Genomic DNA, 14,777 nt, shown 5'->3' with positions numbered 1-14,777 from the left:
ATGCTTTTTCCTTGTTGACAGGTATCCTTTGAGTTAAAAGTGATGAATTTCCTGAGGGGGGGTAGTAACCAAACGGTAACTCTAGTATAGCATAATTCTAAGTTATTCACTCTTTTAAGGAAGAAGTCTCATATAGCATTCATTATTGCTTACTTATTTCTAGATCACATTGTGTTTTCATTATTAAGTTATAAAACACTTAAATAAAAAAGTACAAAACCTTTTTCTAAAAGACAGTTTGGGGAATAAGAAACAAAGTAAAGAGAAGGGCGTTTTTTGTTTGTTTGTTTTTTGCCACACCACTCGCCACTCGGCTTGTGGGATTTTAGTTCTCCGGCCAGGGATGGAATCCAGGCCCATGGCAGTGAAAGCGCGAAGTCTTAACCGCTGGACGGCCAGGGAATTCCCTCAAGTTACTGTACTTTAAAATTAGTATATGGAAGTATTTAAAGCAGGCACAAAAGGATCACCCCTGCCCCATGCCCTACTAACCTGTGAGTTGTGCTCCTGGACAAAGAGAATCTGTGGTGAGTGAGAGTGAAGAGTGCCAATTTCTACGCCTGTGGAATTTTTACAGGGCTAAAGTTCTGAAGTACAGCTCGGCTTTTCTACCCCTTGAAAACTAGTAAAACACTGTAAAGCTGTCGTTCCCAAACAGGGTTCATTACTGGCAAACTTGTAATGCAGATCCTTAAGCTCCATCGTACTTAGGAAATTCTGAGTAAGTCAGAGAGAGAGCGCCCATGAAGTACTAGTATTTGTTCTAAGGTTTGAAAAGGACTATAAGAGACGGTGCCAAGGGCTATTGTTTTACTAGGTTGTTAAATTGTTTAGCTAGTTGTACATTGAACTAAAATATACTTTGATGATGGTAAAGATCATTTGCTGAAACATTTTGTTAAGGAAAAGTTCTTTTATCTTTCAGCATTGACTTAGAATTTTTTATATGTTGGCTTGTATTAAATGTCTTTATCCACATAGTACTTTGCACGGTTCTTGGAATGTCATAGGCATTTGTTTTGTACTAGATGATTCAGAAGTTGCATCACCCAAAATTTTGAAGTAGATAAAAGCTCTTTAAATTACTTCCTTTTAGGGCTTCCCTGGTGGCGCAATGGTTGAGAGTCTGCTTGCTGATGCAGGGGACACTGGTTCGTGCTCCGGTCCGGGAAGATCCCACATGCCACGGAGCGGCTGGGCCCGTGAGCCATGGCCGCTGAGCCTGCATGTCTGGAGCCGGTGCTCCACAGCGGGAAAGGCCACAACAGTGAGAGGCCCGCGTATCGCAAAAAAAAAAAAAATTCCTTTTACTTATGGCTGGTTGGAGGGGAAGTATCTAAAACTCTAAATGAGGATTTTCTTTATTATATACCACGTGAAGGTGGTTGTGATTTGGCACTATGCCTTTTTTCTCTCCCCAAACAAAAAGGCGTATGGTCTGGAGTCTCTATGTCAGGAGATACTTTTTTGAGAATATGGTGTTTGGGGACATTTATTGAAGATTTATTGAGTGCCAGATCCGTTCTAAGCACTTCACGTGTATCAACTCATTTAATCCTCACAGCGGTTCTCAAGTTAGGTGCTTTAGTGTCCCAGTTTTCAATTTTCAGATGATAGTAAGCAACTTTAAGATTAAGGAACTGAGATTAAAGCCACACGATTAGTAAGTGTGATGAAAGGATTTCGCATCTTTTTGGTTTGTTTGTTTGGTTTTTTTTTTTGGCTGCGTTGCATCTTCGTTGCTGCACGTGGGCTTTCTCTAGTTGCGGGGGGTGCTCTTTGTTGTGGTGCGCGGGCTTCTCGTTGCAGTGGCTCCTCTTGTTGCAGAGCATGGGCTCTAGGCGTGCAGGCTTCAGTAGTTGTGGCATGCAGGCTCAGTAGTTGTGGCTCGTAGGCTCTAGAGCACAGGCTCAGTAGTTGTGGTACACGGGCTTAGTTGCTCAGCGGCATGTGGGATCTTCCTGGACCAGCGCTCGAACCCATGTCCCCTGCATTGGCAGGCGGATTCTTAACCACTGCGCCACCAGAGAAGACCGGATTTTGCATCTTTTAATAGGAATTTTTGGTTTGGGAGTGGTCTAGAAATTTAGAATATGACTGCCAATTTAAATTCCTAGTCTTATTTAAGATAATATACTTAAATGGAGACTTCTGAATATTTAGAGTTTAAGAAGAAATTGAGTAAGCAAGGAGCTCAGTACTGAATACATTTGGGAACATTCTCATGATCGTTGCGGGGTTATGACATTTTTCACCTTTTACCATATACTGATTCCCTTTTTGACAAGTCTGTTAGATGTGTAACTCTTGCTTGTTAATAATTAGAATAATGCTATATTTTGGAGTAACTAGACTTTTTGAAAATGAATGTGCACATTAAATTGCATTATAGCAAATAACTAATCTAGAAAATATAATGAGGAGATTTTTGACAGACATTTGTTTTGAGTAATGTTGAAAATATCTTGTAGTGCATGTGAAGGGCTGGATCTTTTTTTTTTTTTTTTTTCCGATACGCGGGCCTCTCACTGTTGTGGCCTCTCCCGTTGCGGAGCACAGGCTCCGGACGCGCAGGCTCAGCGGCCATGGCTCACGGGCCCAGCCACTCCGCGGCATGTGGGATCTTCCCGGACTGGGGCACGAACCCGTGTCCCCTGCATCGGCAGGCGGACTCTCAACCACTGCGCCACCAGGGAAGCCCAGGGCTGGATCTTTTGAAAAAGGAAAGGTAGTGGACATTTTCTGAGATGTAAGATAATCCAGAGTTATTCCATCAGGCAGTTTTCCAGGGTACAGTATTTTTAAAACCTAACACCCTTCAAACTCCCTGGAGTTTTCTGCTGTTTTGCCAGGTACAGACTTTGACAACACTAATGACTCTTGTGTCATACTGACTAATTGGAAGAGTCTTTACTTATGGGAGCTTAGTTTCTAAAGGCTTATTAGATTCTGGTCTTTGTTTTGTTTAATGTTTTCATGCCATTATAAGTTCTTTACTTCCAGACCAGTTTTTTCATTGTCTTGGTACAAGTCAGCTCTGTTCAAGTTTGTGAGGGTTTCAAGTAGCCAAATAAACTTCTTTCCATTTGCTGAAATTCTAAACAAGATAATTATTAAAATTAAAACAAAGATGAGGATGCTAACTTATTTTGCTACATGTGGGAAACCTTGATTGACAATCATGAGAGCTAATATCTGCATCTCACAATCACTGAGGAATGAATGCAACATCATACTCTGTTTACCCCCTAAACCTGTGCCCTGAAAACACTATCCAATCCAAGTATTAAGTCACAAAATTATTGTTAGGGAACATGATTAAAGTTCTTTTGTATATATAATAGTTACATCATATTGACAGATCTTCAGTAAAATGCTTGAAGTCTGTCAAGCCGTCATGGCATTCAGTACAGAACTTGTTGTTATTCTGAGAATACGATTTCTAACCTAATCTTCTAGCTTTACCTCAGATTATTATATACCTAACTCGAAACTTTTGGAGTATTAAGAGTTCAAGGAGGGACTTCCCTGGCAGTCCATTGGTTGAGATTTCACCTTTCAATGCAGGGGGTGCGGGTTCAATCCCTTGGCGGGGAGCTAAGATCCCACATACCTCTCAGCCAAAAAACCAAAACATAAAACAGAAGCAATATTGTAGCAAATTCAATAAAGATTTTTTAAATGGTCCACATCAAAAAAATATTTAAAAAAAAAAGAGTTCAAGGAAATTAGAAAAGAAACAAGGCTTAGAAAACTGAAAAGTTTGTGTCCTGACAAAGCAAAACATTTCTACCATGCTTTTTTATTTTTGGCCGCACTGTGTGGCTTGCGGGATCTTAGTTGCCTGGCCAGGGCCCGTGGCAGTGAAAGCACCAAGTCCTAACCACTGGACCGCCAGGGAACTCCCTACCGTGCTTTTTTTGTTTGTAGTCCTGTGTGCATTCTTTCATTAGCATTCAGTGTAGGTTGCTTTCTTTTTCATTTCATCCAACCCACCTCCACATCATCATCATTTTACTTATTGATTTTGCTTATTTTCTGTCTCCCACTCTGTATTGTAAGCTCCACAAAGGCAACGATTTTTTCTGTGTTGTTCACTGCTTTTAATCTAGTTTCTAAAACAGTGTCAGGCACGTGATAATGGCACTCAGTAATTACTAATGAATTATTACTAATTCATTTTGTCCACTTGTTTCTGTAAAATGACAGGTCTAAATCTTCTGAAATCTCAGTCTCTATAAAACATATAAGCTGAACTTTCCCTCTGAGGTGGAGTCAGTTTTGTTCACCTCAAGGTTCCATTCCTGTTTGTTGGTTTTTTAAATTATTTATTTTTGGCCACGTTGGGTCCTCGTTGCTACACGCAGGCTTTCTCTAGTTGCAGTGAGCCGGGGCTACTCTTAGTTGTGGTCCACAGGCTTCTCATTGTGGTGGCTTCTCTTGTTGCGGAGCACGGATTCTAGGCGTGCAGCCTTCAGTATTGTGGCACGCAGGCTCAGTAGTTGTGGCTCGCGGGCTCTAGAGCATAGCCTCAGCAGTTGTGGTGCACGGGCTTAGTTGCTCCGCGGCATGTGGGATCTTTCCGGACCAGGGCTCGAACCCGTGTCCCCTGCACTGGCAGGCAGATTCTTAATCATTGCGCCACCAGGGAAGTCCTCCATTCCTGTTTGAAGGGAGGGGGGCGGTCCCAGTTTTACCTTATTCCAGATTTAGTCCATTGAATGTTTCCTGGTAGGAACAGTCATCAGTAAATTCAGTAATAATACATAACTCAGATTGTGGAATATTTCTTTTTTCTTTTTTTAAAATAAATTTATTTATTTATTTATTTTTGGCTGCGCTGGGTCCTCGTTGCTGTGCACGGGCTTTCTCTGGTTGCCTTGAGTGGGGGCTACTCTGTTGTGGTGCGCAGGCGTCTCATTGCGGCCGCTTCTTCTTGTGGAGCACGGTCTCTAGGTGCGCGGGCTTCAGTAGTTGTGGCACATGGCTTCAGTAGTTGTGGCTCGCGGGCTCTAGAGCGCAGGCTCAGTAGTTGTGGTGCACGGGCTTAGTTGCTCCGCGGCATGTGGGACCTTCCTGGACCAGGGCTCGAACCCGTGTCCCCTGCATTGGCAGGCGGATTCTTAACCCCTGTGCCACCAGTGGAGCCCTGTGGAATATTTCTGATTTAAATGTAGGCTATAGTTCTTTAAATTTCAGGTTTTTTAAAACATTTTAACCTACAGTGGTGAGCTTCATTTATCCTTAATCCAGTCTTGCTGAGTATCCATACTATACAGTAATAGATGCAAGCCATGTTGACTGCATTAGAACTAAATATGAATTACAGCTTACTTCTGTCCCACTGGCACAGTTTATACCACCAAACTTTATTTTTCCTCAATTTACAAAGACTTTCCCTGGCCCCCCCACCCCGATGATTACAGTTGCACTGTTCTAAAAGTCAGAGATCCTATTACATCAGATTTCAGTGATGTATTAAAATAGGGGAACTTTATCTGGCATTTGGAAACATTTTTATAATAGTGGAATTTTATTTCTTGCAGTAAGATATTATTTCTTTTCATCTTTATAAAATGATTTTGAATAAATCATAATTTTGCTTTTGTCTGGTTGTTATTCAGCTTATCACTGAAAAAGAACATAAGCTGAGTAAAAGTAATCCCAAAGCTTTTTCTCTTTCACATCTTCCCAATTATTCATTCACACTCAAGGAAGGCATTGCTGTCCTGAGCCTACTTAGGTCTCATCTGACCAAGCTGAATGTTTGATTCATTCATTTGGAACTATTTATTTAAGACCTACTTTGTTCCAACTCCAGAGATACAACAGTGTGTAAGAAAGATAGTGCCTGCCCTTGGGACAGTTGTTTTGAACTTTTCCCCAGTAAAAACTTCCTAGATTGGTTAGTTGGAAAACAATGTGGTAAATCAGTGGCTACTGTGATATTAAAAACTGTTAAGACTTAATTAATGTATTACTTTTAGGGGGATATTTTCTGTTTTAAAAGGATTTCTGAAGATTACTCTTCTTAATAAAGGAAACCAATTTACACAGTTCAGTTTTGTTTGAATTGGCAGGGTGGTGCAAGAGCTTTTGGAACAGACCAACCTTTTCAGTGCCCTTTAGTTTAAGACATTGAGGCCATCTGTTCCTGGGGCCCATCTTCCCTATGGGTGGACTAGACTACTTCTAGTCTGATTTTTAGGCTTAGGAGGGGTCCGCTATACCTCTGGGGGTGGGGGGGAACTCTGGTCACTTCTTTTTTTCCTTTTCAGACTGTCAGACTCTAACAGTGGTTTTATAGAAGGTGTGTGTCCTGAATTGTTCCCCCTACAGATGAGAGCATATTAGTACTTCATAATATCAAGTTGTTTGTTTTATATGGATTACATTGTTTCTGTTGAATAGCTATACCAAATACCAAAGGAAAAGCACTTCCCCAGATTATCCATCTTATTATCCATGCTTTACCATTAAAGGGAAAAAGTAAATTGAAGAGTATTTTGTCGTGAAAATTTTTTGTCTTTTGCAATTTGTAGCATGATAAGCCTTTTCTGTTTCACTGCTGACAATTTTATGCATGTCTTATAGGATAACTGTTGCTCATTGTTTTGTTATATATCTATGTGTGTGTATATGTACATCCTGTGTGTATATATACGAATTTTAGAATAAAAAGCATGCTGCTTGGCCTGACTAGCTAATGTGTAATTGTACCTGGTAAACAATTTTTTTTCTTTCAAATGCTGACCATAGAGGGATTGAGCTCTCTTTGCTCTGATGAGCCACCTTCAGAAATTATGACTTCCTTCTTTCGTTCATCTTCTGAAATATATAACACTGACCTTACTATACTACATGGAGAAAAAAGCAAAGTGTTAGGCAGCCAGCCTGTTTTAGCCAAAGAAAGAAAAGACTGCTTGGCTCCTCTAGATGTGAAAAAGATGGAAAAGCCTCAGGGGACCAGTAAAGACATAGCAGACTCCCCAGTTTCTGTTGCAGAAGGAGTTCACTGTAACCGTCCTTCCATTCCAGACAGTTTCCCAGATCATCCTGCTTTTCTCTCAAAGGAAGTTGGTCACACGCAAGAGCAGATAAATAAAAATCAAGAGTCCAAGAACCCAAATGAGGTACCAAGTAGGGACGATAGAACTGCCTTGGATGCAGATGACAAATTCACTCTGCTAACAGCCCAGAAGCCACCCACCGAGCAGCATAAAGCAGAAGGTATTTGTACCTATTCCTTGTCCCCCTCTGAAGTTTCAGGAGTTGGTATTACGGAAAAGGATTCCCCTGAATCACCATTTGAAGTAATTATTGACAAAGCAGCGTTTGACAGAGAATTTAAAGACGCATATAAGGAAAACATAAATGATTTTGGTAGCTGGGCAGTGCACATTGATAGAGAATCACCTGCAGACATTTCTGAGTCTAATGACAAAGTATTTCCACTGAGAAATAAAGAAACAGGGCGTTCCCCAGCCTCTGCGTTGCTCACTAGGCAGTTTTCACACACAACTGCAGCATTGGAGGAGGTATCTAGATGTGTAAATGATATGCATAACTTTACTAATGAAATATTGACTTGGGATTTGGTTCCCCAAGTAAAACAGCAGAGTGATAAATCTGACTACATCACAAAAGCTACAGGACCCGACATGGGTGAATATATCTCAGAAATTCCAGCTGTAAATCTTAAAAGTAACGCTCATCAGAAAATTCCTGTATGTTCTATCAGTGGGAGCACTACTATCCCTAAATCAACAGGTGACTGGGCAGAAACATCTCTCCCACAGGAAAACGCTATGCCAGACTGTCTCAACTCCACACAAGAAATCAATATCAAAGGTGTGCAAGGCAGTGTGCAAAAAAGAGATGACACGCTTTCAGAGTTACCTGGATCTCCATTTGAGAAAGGTGTCTCTCTTGGTTCTGGAGTGGCCACCGTGAAAGTGGGTTTACCTGATGGCCACCTGAAGGGTGAAATGAACTGGCAGACCTCTGTGTTGGGAGAAGTGACAGAGGCTGACAGTTCTGGTGAGTCTGATGACACGGTGATAGAGGACATCACAGCAGATACTTCATTTGAGAGCAACAAAATTCAGGCTGAAAAACCTGTTTCCATCCCAAGTGCCGTTGTAAAAACAGATGAAAGAGCAATCAAAGAGATTCTTCATTGTAACAGGGAAGACAAAACATCTGGAAACTTTGACGGATCCATCAGTGACTCTGGGCCACGACAAGTTCAGCCTGATATTCTTGGAAGGAGTCCAGCTGGTGAGGCAGCATGTTCACAAGTACCTAATATGAATGTCACGTCAGAAGATGTGAAGCAGTCAGATAGTATGAGTGTAGTTGCTCCTGAAAAGCTTGTTGCAGCTGAGAACCCCAAACTTCCTTCAGAAGCATCTCCAAAGGTTTATAATGGTAAGACAGAATTCTCACGAAATGTGACTACCTCTGCCTATTTGGAGTCATTGCATGAAAAAAGTGTTAAAGATATAGATGATTCTTCCCCAGAGGACCTGATAGCAGCCTTTACAGAAACCAGAGAGAAAGGAATAGTAGGTAAAGGTGAAGGAAATACCTTCGAAGCAACATCAGAGAAAACTAAGGACTTCAAAACAGCTCTTCCTGTAGATGTTTTACATGAAAGTGAGTCAGGTGGTTCTGAAATTAAAAACATAGAAGGCAAATACAATGAACAAAGCAAGGAAACAGATGGGAGTGAGCTTCTGGATGTTTTCCCTACCCAGGGTACTCCAGTAGCATCTCTTGACTTAGACCAGGAACAGCTCACAATCAAAGCACTGAAAGAACTGAATGAAAGGAAACTTGAGAAGTCAGCTTCTATACAGGATGAAATAGAATCTCCCGAAAAAATACTCAAGCAGACTTTAACATTTGCTCCAGAATCTTGGCCACAGAGATCCTATGATGTCCTAGAACACAGAGATGTCAAGACTGGATCTGATCTCGGGATTTCCAGGAAGCCCACTATTACCAAAGAAGCTGCTAGGGTAGATGTCACTTCCAGCCTTAGCAAGACTGAACTGGTAAACAAGGATGTCCTAGCAAGACTTCTGACAGAATTCTCAGGTAACTGTTTACATTAGAAATACTGCATGTGGTTAATCCTGCTATGATTGATTATTTAGAGTGCTATTTTTTTTAGTCTCTGATTTATATCACCAAAATTATAGCTAGAATAAAAATATACAGTAAAATGGGAAAAGGGAGATTTTTTTTAATGGTTGCTTGATTTGGTTTTCTTGTACAAATATTTTCCAAAGCAGTAGACTACCTGTTAAAATTAATATTCTTCTAAAGAAAAAATTGTATGGTCCAGTTTTTTCAAGGTTCTCCTTTCCTTATACGTTGGCCCTAGGGGAGATTGCTGCTTTTAAGAACATCGCTAGGCTCTTATTTATTTACAAAGCTTATTTTTATTATTTATTTATTTATTTTGCGGTACGCGGGCCTCTCACTGTTGCGACCTCTCCCGTTGCGGAGCACAGGCTCCGGACGCGCAGGCTCAGCGGCCATGGCTCACGGGCCTAGCCGCTCCACGGCATGTGGGATCTTCCCGGACCGGGGCACGAACCCGTGTCCCCTGCATCGGCAGGCGGACTCTCAACCACTGCGCCACCAGGGAAGCCCACAAAGTTTATTTTTAAATCTCTGTAATAATAGCACTGCTTGGCACTTGGATTTTTTGCTGTGGGCCTTGGAAAATCTATTTAGCAATCAAAGATAAAGGAATCCCTGCTGGGAAGATAGTAAATGAAACTTTTAATTAATTTGATCTTACACCGCAGAGATTTTATGCTCTGAAAGTAGGTAACCAGTATTGTAGTACAACTTTGTGAGTAACACTTAAGAGAACTCATGCATTCTTCTACTTTGGACCTTGTTTATCATGCTTCAGGCCAAAACCCAATATATGGTACTAGAAGTTCTTCCCCTTGTCTTCTATTTATTTGAGTGATTACTTTCCTAGCGGTTGGCCTTCAGTTAAATTATTTCAAATGCTCTCTATTCTGGTGTCTTAGAAAGTATAATGAAAAAAAGGATATATAAAACCCTTCAAAAGTGACCCCCAACCTCTAATCTGATACCAAGTTCTGCACTTACTGTATGGTCAGTGTTAGGTGCTATGGAGGACTCTGTGTTTTCCAATTTTTTTTTTTTTTTTTTTGCGGTACGCGGTCCTCTCACTGCTGTGGCCCCTCCCGCTGCGGAGCACAGGCTCCGGACGCGCAGGCTCAGCGTCCATGGCTCATGGGCCCAGCCGCTCCGCGGCATGCGGGATCCTCCCGGACCAGGGCACGAACCCGTGTCCCCTGCATCGGCAGGCAGACTCTCAACCACTGCGCCACCAGGGAAGCCCTTCCAAACTTTTTAAACAATAGATCCCTTCTTTCAAATGAAATCATATGCAGAGTTATAATATTTAAAACAAAAAGTATTTTCGTTAGGATAAATTTATAAGTGAGATTATACCACTTACATTTTTTTTTTTTCTGTAAAGGTTTTATTATGCAGAGTAAGGAGGGGGGCTTAGTCCTTAGCAGCCGCTTTCCTCTCCTCATAGTATCCAGAACACTGCTCAGCTCCTCCTGCAGGGGCACTCCATGTAAGGAGTGAAGCCCCATGCCTCTCAGAGCTTGTCCCTCACTAACTTGCTTTACTTGGTAAGGTGCCCTGCTGGCATCTGTGGGTCACCTTCCTTGCTCACGTTCTGGGTCACCTTGAAGCCCATAGTCATGGGCTGCTGCAGAGCCATGACTGCTGCCCTTAGTGCCTGCAGCAGAAAGGCACTCTTTACTTTTTATAAAGACATTTCCTTACTGAAGACCATGGGCAGATTATTTAATCTTAGTAAATTTTAATCCTTAAAATAGAGATAATAATGGTGCTTACTTTATAATAATAGTGAGAGGGTTACATGTGAAAATGCAGGTAATGCAGGGCCTAGTATATAGTGAATATTCATTTAGCACCAAGTACAGGACCTGGCATATAGTAGGTACTGGATAATTATTTGTTAGTGAACGAATTGTTAATAATTATCAGTGAAAACATAGAGGCTTTTTTATAAACTCAAAAATTTGAAATGGCAGTTAAGGATAGCTGTTATACTTTAGTAATTGAAGATTGTTGAACTTGGATTAAAGAGAGCTGAATTATTGTTGCTTTACAGTGTCTAGAAGTGTGACTTTAAAGAATTACATTACATCACCTTTTGGGGCCTCAGTTGTAAAGTGAGGATGTTGAAGTAGGTGGTCATCAATATCATTTCAATAATATGATTCTCTGACTCTGGTATATTCTAGCTTTCTTCATTCGTTGTTGTCAAAATTCTTAAAGGTAATTCTTGTGAGTGATGAGGCATGTAGAAATTAGGCAACAATCCAGAGTCTAGTTCTGGCAAATACCTGCTTTAGTGTGACCTTAGACAACTGGCCGAATGGCCGGATTGGTTTGGCATCTTCCTTTGTTAATATTCTGGTAGTTATTTTGCCCTGCTTCACAGTGTTGTAGTAAATAAAGTACTGTGTACTAATTATCAGCAAATCTCAACTGAGTTATTTAATCTAGTGTGAGAGGTAAAAAGGAGTATGGAAGTTTAGGATATTTGTCACTGACCAAATTCTGTGATTAGTAGATATTTTTAGATGATAATTAAAGAAGACTAGTATAATTAGACCAAGAAGCTAAAAGGTCTTCCTTAAGGTTTCAGAATTGAAAACCTTTTAAAATTGTCTTCATGAATAAATCTTTTAAAATATAAACTATAGCAAAATATACCAGAGTCTAGTTCTAAGTAGTATATCTGAGTAGTCTTCCTTTCTAAAGTAAAACCAGTTCTGTAATTATGTCCTGCCTAAAGTTGTTGGGGAAAATAGGCAAAAGAAACAATGAAAAAATTAATGGTATTTTATTTTTCTCTTGCTGTTCTATGGTATATATGACAGTATATGACAGTATATAACAAAGAACTAGAAATGACCTAGCAATTTTGTTTCTAGGTATGAATTCTAAGTTAAAAAATAAAAAAAATTTTTAAAAGCAGGCTTCCCTGGTGGCACAGTGGTTGAGAGTCCGCCTGCCGATATCGGCAGGGGACGCGGGTTTGTGCCCTGGTCCGGGAAGATCCCACATGCCGCGGAGCGGCTGGGCCCGTGAGCCATAGCCGCTGAGCCTGCGCATCCGGAGCCTGTGCTCCGCAACGGGAGAGGCCACAACGGTGAGAAGCCTGCGTACCGCAAAAAAAAAAAAAAAAAAAAAGCATTTACGTACAAAAACAGCTACAAAGATGTTCTTTATAGGGCTGTTTATGATAGTGGCATATATCTCAGTATCTTAACAATTAGAGATTGTTTGAGTATCTTTTAACATATCTGTACAGTCAAAATACTGTATAGCCATTGGAATTGTTATAGATTGGTGTTTCCTTTTTTTTTTTTTTTTTTTTTTTTGCGGTACGCGGGCCTCTCACTGCTGTGGCCTCTCCCGTTGTGGAGCACAGGCTCTGGACGCGCAGGCTCAGCGGCCATGGCTCACGGGCCCAGCCGCTCCGCGGCATGTGGGATCCTCCCAGACCGGGGCATGAACCCGTGTCCCCTGCCTCGGCAGGCGGGCTCTCAACCACTGCGCCACCAGGGAAGCCCTGTTTTGTACTTTTAAAGCTTTACTTATATTATTTTTGTTATGCAACTTGTTTCATTCAACATTAGGTTTTTTTAACTCTTTTCATGTTGAAATATGTATAATTCTATTTAACAGCTGTGTAGTAATGAAGTTTATTACTATGTTATTTACCTTTTAATTAAGATTTGGATTATTTTCCATTTTTTACTATTATAGACAGTGCTGAAGTTAACATCCTTGTACTTGCCTGTTTTTACACACATGCACATATTTCTCTAGGGTCGTTGTGCCACTGCTTATCAGTTTCACTTCTGGGTATGTGCATTATTTTTCTAGTTACTGTCAATTTGCTGTCAAAGTTGAAGTTTCTTCTGTTATGTGAAAATGTTCATAATTAATAAAAACTATATTATTGAATATAGCAGAGTTTTTATTACATGATGAATGCTTAAAGTAGAAAAAAGTTAGAAAACAAGGTTTTCAGAATAATACCTACTTTGGTATCATTAAAAGTGAATCTGTAATACCTACACACAGTGATTCTGAAGTAAGGTTTTAAAAACAAGATCACGATGACTTTTCTTGCAATATGGCCAAGTAGGCTTTCACTGGACCTGATCTTTCTGCACATAACTGTGTCCTCTGGACAGAATTGTGGGGGCAGCGAGGGAGCCCTGGAAACGCTGGAAAATGAGCAAAAGCAGACAGATTCTGAAAAAGGGCTGACACTTTCAGGAAGAGATAGCATGAAATTAATTCTCCATTTTTACTGCTTTTAGCCAGAGGAAGGCTGAAGTTGGCACTTGGCAGCTTGGTTTAAAACTTAATAGAAGACTTACCAGAGGACAGAATTCAGGTCAGCCACAGCCATTCGACCACTGAAAAGTGAGGGGAGGAGGAATCCTGGAAAGGAGAGATCTGGAGAGTGACAGCCTAAAATTCTGAGTATAAGCTCTCTATATAAGCTTCTGTTTAATCCCTGAACCACAAAGATAAAAGAACTGAACTAAGATTTGAGGTATTGATTGCCCAGAGAGTTTGCAGTTTGGGTCTAAGCCAAATTTAATTGCATACTAAAACAGAAATATCGGTACTCTGCAGAGGAATATAACAGAGTCCAGAGGCTATACAGCGTAATATTCACAATGTCCAAGGTATTATCTATAACTGCACAACATTTTAAAAACCAGGAAAATATAACTTAGTCTGAAGAAAAAAGACAACCAACAGAAACTAACTTCGTATGTTAGAATTGAGAAGCAGGTTTTAAGGCAGCTACTATAACTGATCAGTTGAAGTAAAGGAAAATATTCTTGCACTGAATGAAAACAAAGGAAATCTCAACTGAGAAATAGAAACAAAAAAGAGCAAAGTGGAATTCTATAATACAGAAGCTAAAATTAAAATTCACTGAGTAGCCTTAACAGTAAAACAGAGATGATAGAAGAGTCAGTGAACTCGATGATAGATGAACAGAAAACTACCCAACCTGAAGAATAGAAAGAAAAAAATATTACCAAGCTTCAGGGGCTTTTGGGACAATATTATAAGAGCTAACGTGTATAGTTGGAATCCCAGAAGAGAAGAAAGTGAGAGGCTGGAGAAGAACATATTTGAAGATAAAATGGCAGAAAAAAACCCTTCAAATTTTATGAAAAACATATTTACTGATTAAAGAAGCTTAGCAAACACCTATTAGGATAAGGATGAAGAAAACCATACCTTGGTACATGTGTCAGAGGTTCCCAAGACCACTGTCAGGCTCAGTGATCTGCTAGAAGGACTCACAGGATTCAGAAGCTGTTATACTCAACTGTATACAGCAAAAGGACACAGATTAGAATTGACAAAGACACATGGGATAAAGTCCAGGAGGAACCAGGTGCAAGCTTCCAGGTGTCCAGTAGAGTCGCACAGAGCTGTCCTTAATCCTCCCATCAAGGACACGTGACAACATGTGCGAAGTGCTGCCAACTAGGGAAGCTCACCCAGTCCTGGGTGTTCAGGGTGGCACGCAGTATCCCCATGACTTACCTCAGCTACTCAGACCCCAGCCACCTAGAGCAAGAACAGGTGTTTGCCATAAATCATATTGTTCAGGTAGACTTAAGTGGTCATGC

The 14,777-nt window shown here is 40.7% G+C and overlaps 1 protein-coding gene across 2 annotated transcripts in view; it reads left to right on the top strand.

Annotated features, from left to right (window-relative positions):
• The window catches only part of RTN3 (reticulon 3), a 62,490-nt gene that overhangs the window by 19,660 nt on the left and 28,053 nt on the right, over positions 1 to 14,777 (top strand). The window contains exon 3 of one of the 2 annotated variants that reach the window (XM_060158874.1): positions 6,760 to 9,102. The exons of the other annotated variant lie outside the window; for it this stretch is intronic. Coding sequence (XP_060014857.1) covers positions 6,760 to 9,102 — 2,343 coding nt within the window. The remainder of the gene's footprint in view (positions 1 to 6,759; positions 9,103 to 14,777) is intronic. 2 annotated transcript variants of the gene reach the window in all.

The sequence above is a fragment of the Lagenorhynchus albirostris genome, chromosome 9 (assembly GCF_949774975.1).
Source record: "Lagenorhynchus albirostris chromosome 9, mLagAlb1.1, whole genome shotgun sequence".
Classification (NCBI taxonomy): Eukaryota; Metazoa; Chordata; class Mammalia; order Artiodactyla; family Delphinidae; genus Lagenorhynchus; species Lagenorhynchus albirostris.
The sequence above is the reverse complement of the archived record's forward strand: the minus strand, read 5'-3'. Positions and strand labels throughout refer to the sequence as shown.